This window comes from Scomber japonicus, chromosome 4 (genome assembly GCF_027409825.1).
Source record: "Scomber japonicus isolate fScoJap1 chromosome 4, fScoJap1.pri, whole genome shotgun sequence".
NCBI classification, from domain to species: domain Eukaryota; kingdom Metazoa; phylum Chordata; class Actinopteri; order Scombriformes; family Scombridae; genus Scomber; species Scomber japonicus.
In genome coordinates, this window is record NC_070581.1 from 17243536 (window position 1) to 17251262 (window position 7727).

General features: G+C 35.8%; 1 protein-coding gene across 1 annotated transcript; it reads right to left on the reverse strand.

The window, feature by feature from the left end:
• Positions 1–485: 485 nt before the first annotated feature.
• On the reverse strand, positions 486–5391 carry tmem9 (transmembrane protein 9). Its single transcript, XM_053317812.1, has 6 exons — positions 5276–5391; positions 5027–5172; positions 3101–3192; positions 2864–2972; positions 2154–2285; positions 486–2056 (listed from the first exon to the last, which is right to left on the reverse strand). Exons 2-6 carry the CDS (start codon positions 5117–5119, stop codon positions 1916–1918), a joined length of 567 nt encoding a protein of 188 aa, XP_053173787.1. The 5' UTR covers positions 5120–5172; positions 5276–5391; the 3' UTR covers positions 486–1915.
• Positions 5392–7727: the final 2336 nt, after the last annotated feature.

Below are 7727 nucleotides of genomic sequence, written 5' to 3' on the forward strand. Positions count from 1 at the left end.
AAATCAATGTGATTAAATCAAACTAATAGTCAGTGAAATTAACTGTGTTACGCTTAACAATGACATGATTAAAATTCATTCAAAATTATTCAGTTGGATCCTAGAATTTCGTAACAAAATAGACAAATATATATTATATATATTCATATAACTCATTATTTTAATGAAAGCTAATAAATAAATGAATAAATATTGAATATCACCCAGCCCTGAAGAGTTTAGATATGATAGAATAAAGAAACCTCACAACATTTCAAACTTCAACACAACATTTAATATGTCAGAGTTGAAATTGTTGAAAGGTTTCTGAAAAGTCCTTACATTTGGTATAGTGTTACATTTTCATTCAATGCATTAGATAAAGCTGCACAGTGCAAGGCAAAAGCAACATGTTGTGTTCTCCTTCTGCCCCCTAGTGCCAATACACTAGACACTTTTACTTCAGCAACCGAAAGAGACTTCCCATTCAGAGGAACAAAAACATTTAACTCAACCAGAGTGTGTTTTATTGTACATCAAGCTGAATGTATAGACATGAGCAATGCAATACTTCAGTTAGGCCAGAGATAAAATAAATTACAAAACAATAATACCAGTGGTATTAAATCATAAAACACTTCAGTGATAAAACAAACCATTACACACACAAATAATACATCAGCAGTTCACATTGTGCACGGGGTAATGCAAGTCAGTGTGCCTTTCTTTCCCAGCAGGGAGCTTCAGTAGTAGGATGCGAGGGGGGATTCACTGACACATAATGATACACGCTAGGGCCCTTCAAAGCCAAGAGGCATCCTGATTCTGCCACATTTAAAGCGCATTTTGAGCGGCTTTACAGATTTAGGACATTCTCCAGTGGCAGAAATTTGATTCAACTGAGGATGGCTTTAAAGCTCTCCTAAATGCCCTCTTCTCCCTTTCTCTCTTTGCATGGGAAAGGATGTTCCATCAGAAACACCACTGCAGAATATAAATGTGGCTTTCAGCCCGAGTCAGTCAAACGTTTACCGCATCAGGTTCATGGGTAAATTCAAGATTACAGATTGAATTTATACAAACACAGCTGCCACACAGTGGATAATATTCATGCCAAAAATGATAAAAAGATCCTTCCATCTGTTATACATAAGAGCCAAATGCTGCACTGGAGTTTGGTGTAACACATTCACCCACACAATGAGAGAAACAGGAAAAGGCACATATTGGGGCTATCTTAAAAAGGTAGCAATGTCAATGCTTTAAAATTACAAAGCCAAACATGTACACTCCTTTATATGCCCAGGTTACAAGACACATCAATAAAGTAGAAATAAATTGTAATAATTATTATCATTATAATAAATAAATGATTCGTGCTAAATAAGAAAATGTGCAATGCTTGGCAATAAAACATTGGGTACTCTTGCTGCCAAATTACCTAAACTGTCCATTCACAAACATAAAGCTTATATGTTCTGTGGTAACTTCATAAATGATACAAGGAAAACTATGCTATGAGAAAAAACTGCTTAGTACTTGGCAAAAAATTGGCAAATAGCTAACAACAAAAATTATCACGAGGAAACTTAAAAACAATTCAATCATGGTTAAAAAGGCAAAAGGAAAAACAAAACAGGTTCTTACTTTATCAAGGCATTCCAAATCTGAAATAATTTAAATTATATTTAGCCATTAAGAGTGTGCAGGCCTGTAGTTTTTTATATAACTGCAACAACTTAGTCAATAATGTTTTATATTAATAAATCAAAACATCACTTTGTTAGATCAGCATGTCTTAATGAAGAAATACTAACGCTGAAAGTCCAGTGCACAGCAATGAGTGAGGGGTTAATAATAGTGCAGCTGGTGATGAAGGCAGCTGAGTTCAGGGAAGCCGTCTCCTCTAACCCTGGTTCAAGATCAGCTTTGAGGTTTAACTAAGCATCTTGTGGCGGTCAAAAACAGTCTTGCGCTGTTCCTGGACCTGCTTTTTCCAGCGCTGCTGTGCCCCCTCAACCCGCTCCAACACGGTGTTTCCTCTGCCCTGGCTGTTGTCCACCTGCGGACGCATCTCCTGAACAAACATTTACAAACAAAGAATGAATTAAATCAAGAACTTTACATTCAGCTGAAATAAAAAAAAATCAGTGAATGTACTGTATGTGTTATACCTCAGAGTCCTCCTCATTGTGCAATGGCTGGGTGTAGGGGTCATGCTTGCGGATAAGAGGATCAACCAGCAGCAGGAACAGCATGTAGAGCAGCAGTGCGCCCACAACAGACAGGTAAATGATGATGGTTACCTGAAACAGACAGGATGGAAGACATTGAGTAACACTTACATAATTTGCAGTTACAATGCTGGCATCAACCTCCAACAACAGCTTGTCTTCAACAGAACTATACAATACAATTAAAAAGCTCTAAAATGTTCATTAAAAGTCAGTTTTCCCATTTCTTCATAAGTGACGTGTCAGTAGTTCTCCTGTCTGTTCATATAATTAAATGAATGATGTTGTGTTACATATATTCACACTAACCCTGTTATTCTCCTTTAAAAGTAATAGTTTGGATTTCTTGAAGTGGGGCTACTCTAAGTAAACTGAAATTGATATTTTTTTGTTAAGTGGATCTTTTTTCGGTGGTGGCTAAAATACATTTTACTGCTGGCCCTTTCCACAGTATTGCTTAGCTTCTGTGATGGTATTTCTGTCTGCTTCTCTAGCTGCGGGGTACCGAGCCAGAGCTACTGTGAGTAATACACTAACGATGGATACCTACCCCATACAGCTAAACTTAAAAAAATCCAACCTACCCCTTTATGGGAGAATGATCTATTTTGCCAATAGGCAGAGTAAAACACAGAGAAATCCAGTGGTACCTTGATGGTATTACTGCTTCGTTCCTCGTACTTGCACTCACACAACAGGCAGTAAGCTTCCACATCATGACCAGGTACCGGCATGGGCTCCACTACATGGAGGCAATTACTGTAAAACACAAAAAAAACTGTGTTGTAAGTCATCCATGTGTATGATATATCAGTATATAAAATCAGAAATAACATTATCAATGCATTCTGTTATGCAAAAACAAGTGTGCTGTAAAGTGCTCTTACCAATCCTTCTGCGAGACATTCCTGTTGTAAATGTGTCCACTGATGTTTCTGTATGGTGGGCAGATGCACTTGCAACGGACATCCTCAAAGTTCTGTAATATTAATAAAACTGGGTCAAAATGGCCCCAAACTTCTCAAACTGATTATTCAGTGTTATTTCTAGTAGGTATTTAGTTCAATTGCATTAGCCCTTTTCTTCTTTTAATAAACAAAAGGGAACTTCAAAAACATGTGGCATATAAGTAAAAAGCAACAAGACAAGAGCAGCACACACACACACACACACACACACACACACACACACACACACACACACACACACACACACACACACACACACATACACAATTGTGGACAATGAGGTTCTTTACACAAACAAAGCTACGCTGTTTAATTTGACTCTTCAAAATGACTTTCAAAAATGAACTAAAATATCTCTACTATTACAGAGAACAGGAACAAAAGTAAGCTTCATTTCTATGGTTACAAGGTGCTTCACAGGTGCAAATAAAATACAATTAAATGCTCAGGGAATGGTGAAATACTAAGAAATACTATTCTTAAGAGTAAGAATATATTAAATGCCAGCGTATACAAGTGGGGCTTTTTAAAATGTGGCACAGACTCAGTTGATCTGATACTATGATGTAGTTTGTGCCACAGCAGATTTAAAACATTAAAAGCGTGAACCCCTTCATCTTGAGCCTGGACTTTTAAGTTTTGAACATCTGGTTGCCAGACCACTAGTTCTAAGTGCATTAAAATATCAGAGAAATAATATATGAGAGCCTAACCATGGAGGGTAATGTGAACGTAATCAACAAAAATCATGAACTTAATTCTAAAAAAGCAGTGGTGTACAGTACATTTACTCAAGTATTGCACTTAAATACAGTTTTGAGGTACTTGTACTTAAAATGTATTTCTCATTTCTAAGTATATTTTATGCTACTTAATACTTCCACTCCACTACATTTCAGAGGGAAATACTGCACTTGCTACATTTATTTGACAGCTTTAGGTACTTATTAAATACAACACATTGTTAAAGATGAATCCAATGATTTCAACCTTTTTGGCTTTGTACATCTTACAAAAAGCAGTGTGTAGTTGAGCTCACATTTCAGATGTCTATGAGTTGTTAGCAGCTCCACCAAATAGTGATACTTCACTCTAAACATCTCACATGGTTTCATTTCAATACATTTCAAAACTTTATATGAATCAGTTCAAACCATACAGTCTATGGTTCAAACTAGCCATCTCCAGTAGCTATAACAGTAACATGCTGCTCTAACACCAACATTTGTGTATTAATAATCTAATGACGTAATAAAATATCGGCCAGAGGGACCAAACCACTACCTTTACTTGTAACGCAGTATTTTTGCATTGCTGTATTGGTACTTTTACTGAAGTAAAGAAACTGAATATTTCTTCCACCACTGTAAAAAAAAAAAAGAAGTAAGAATCCAAAATAATCAGAAGTTAAGACTGATCATATATCAGATTTAGTTAAAGAGAGGCCATCCAGTCATCTCAACTAAGCATCTGATGGCACAGAGCACAGACCCTAGACTTTTGAAACAGGCTTAAAACCCTTTTTAATCAGCCAGGATTTTTCATGCTAATGGGAGTTATTTTTATTTACGGTTTATGTTTTTAATGCCACATTGAGATTCACTGCAAATGAAAAATGCAGAAGAAATTACACGCATTTTTATCAGTAGTATTTACCCATAGACTGTATTTACCCTTAGTCTGTGATGCAAAGCAGCGCTGCAGATATTTACATTTTTAAAACTTTCGGGAGTTAAATGAGACACACAACTCCTATGATGATGATGATGATGATGGTCATCAGTTTATAAACGTCGCTACTCAGAGTTGATGAGTGTGTCCATCAGGTGTGGTACTGGTTTTTACCTTTGCCTGCACAACAACAGCAACATCCAGCAGAAACACGGTCAACACTGCGGTGACCAAAAAGGCCCAGCATCCTCTCCTGTCAGACGACATTTTCCCACAGGCAAGACGGTTTGCAGTACGGGTGCAGAGTCACCAGCACGGCTCTGTCAAAACGTCAAAACAAAGCACTCAGGTTAGCAGATGTAAGTAATCAGCCAGCTAACAACGAAATCACTGCAACTGGCATCTGCAATACAGACAACTTACGTTGTAACAGTTGCTTAAATATTTGTTTTTGCTATGCATTCAGGATGCAGCTGAGGACCAGCTCGATGTATTTAGAAAAAAAAAACAGCTCTTAAATTTACTTTGGGCTTCCTCTTTCCGGGTTTACGTCACGCATTGACGCTCGCACGCAAGCGCATTGAAAGCATAGACTGTATATAACAAAGAGGAGGAAACAAGCAGCTATACTGACATCTACTGGACAATTTACACGACTACAGATGAGTGGCGCATTTACTCAAGTAGCCTGCTGTAATTTGAAGTCCACTTCTGAGGTACTCATGCGTCTATGAATGAGGATTCACATTTTATACACACTTCAGTTAAATATTGTACTTCTTACTCTTCTAGATTTATTTGACAGGTATATTAATCATAATGGCACGAAAAAAACCAAACAAACAAACAAAAACATATAGCCTATCACTTTTTAAAAGTTGCAAAGTGTTTAAATTGGGTCTCTTCTGTTTAAAACCTACATGCTCCCACTGTCTCAGATTATGAAAAAAAACCCCCAAAAATACAAATCAACAAAAACCAAAAAACATTATCACAACAAGTTTAGAAAATATGATGTATTGTTATAGATATAAACACCTTACTATATGAAGCAGTTTCAATTAGCTCCTCCACAATCAAATAGTATATCATATATCATATATAATAATATAACTGCTGTATGATGAGTACTGAGTAGTTGTGAGTAGCATTTTGCGTATTATGAGGTTTTACTCCCATTGTGCAGAATGATGTATGGGCAAAATTAAAAAAGAAAAAACGTTTTCAGGTTCATCTGCAAAAGGGGGAAAATTCCTCTGTGCTCAGTTTAAGGCATGTATGTATGTATGCATGTAGGCTATGTAGGATTGTAAGATTGCAATATGCAACTTACATGAGTGGCATGTGGAAACTAAAAGTGGTTTAAAAACGATTTGTGAAATAAACTAAATAAACAGATTGCACACTGCAGGGCTCCAATTTTTGCTTCAGCTGTGCAAGCTGTTTATTTTGTTTATTTCTAGATTTGCTTACTTGTAGCATAGCACCTGCCCTCTCTGGTTTGGGTGTGTTGCATACTGTTATTAGAGTGGATTTTGTGGCCACTTTGTAATATTTCAATATGCAGAAATTCCGAGATGTAATTTTAACTTTATTTATGTAGTTGAACATTTTTTGTGGAAGTATATCCTGTTAATGATACCAATTTAACATTTTGAATGCATGTCTTTTACATGCAATGGAGTATTTTTTAATTGTGTTATTGTATCTATCTATCTATCTATCTATCTATCTATCTATCTATCTATCTATCTATCTATCTATCTATCTATCTATCTATCTAGTTGCAATAACCTGTATAATAATTACTCAATAATATTTAATGTTAACTAACATAACATTGACATTCTGCATTTTCTAAAAGAGAGGAGTGAGGAGTAATGTGACTCATCAGAATATTTTCCCATATCTTTCCATCAACACTGTTCTCATGTCAAATCCTGTCTCTCTGGTGGAATCTGAAACATAAGCCTCAGCTTCTTGACCCAATCAATACCTATATTTCCTGGTAATCCTGCTCTCACACCTCTCTGTATAGTAAGATACTCATACCTTTAATAAGCCATAGAAATCAATGGCTCACAAATTCAGCCTGAACCACTTGAGTTTGTGGTCATGGAGATCAATTGAGACCACAGTTACTTCTCTAATGAGCTATGATATCAGTGTGAACAGCACAACTCCACCCTCTGTCTCATCTCAATCATTCATATGACCCTTGAATCATCAATTTAAAACAGCTGCAAAACTTTTTTATTTTACACATAATGTGACGATATGAGGTATTGGGATTTAAAGTTGAATTGAAGAATGTGAACAGATTCAGCTTGTCAGTTGTATTTTGCTACAGCTGTGATAGGAGAGAAATCTCAAATTGGCCCTTTATCAGGATATATCCACAATTTATTTCAGAAAACAGGGTCTGAAGAAGTGTATGTTTAAAGAAAATATTATTGGCATGATTACAAATCTTGTTTTATCAGTCGTTAAAGAAAAAATGGACCAATGAGATATAGACTAAGCCAAAATGTTATATGTTAAATGTAGAGCTTTTGTGTGGTGTATAATTATGGGCAATGAAAATAAAATAGTTTAGTTTAGTTTAGTTGTATTTACATTTGAAAACCAGATGTTGGTATTATAGTAACGCACACAAGATTTGACATTTATGTGCTTCACTTAATAACTGCTTATTCAGTGTTATGTCTCAACTATTTATTTTGTTCTACTTCATTGGACCCTATCATCCTTTAATAACAAAAAAATTAATTGTGCAAAACATTTGGCATTTATAAATAAAAAGCAATATATTGAGGTGACAGTTGACAAGAGAAGCACACACATTATTTTAGGTTATTGAGAATCTTTACACAAA

Coding starts and splice junctions, on each gene's coding strand:
- tmem9 (XM_053317812.1), bottom strand. CDS start 5,119: ATGTCGTCTGACAGGAGAGGATGCTGGGCCTTTTTGGTCACCGCAGTG. Junction 2,286..2,863: donor GAAGCAGTAATACCATCAAG/GTACCACTGGAT, acceptor TGTCTGTTTCAG/GTAACCATCATCATTTACCT. Junction 2,057..2,153: donor ACAATGAGGAGGACTCTGAG/GTATAACACATA, acceptor ATGTTTGTTCAG/GAGATGCGTCCGCAGGTGGA.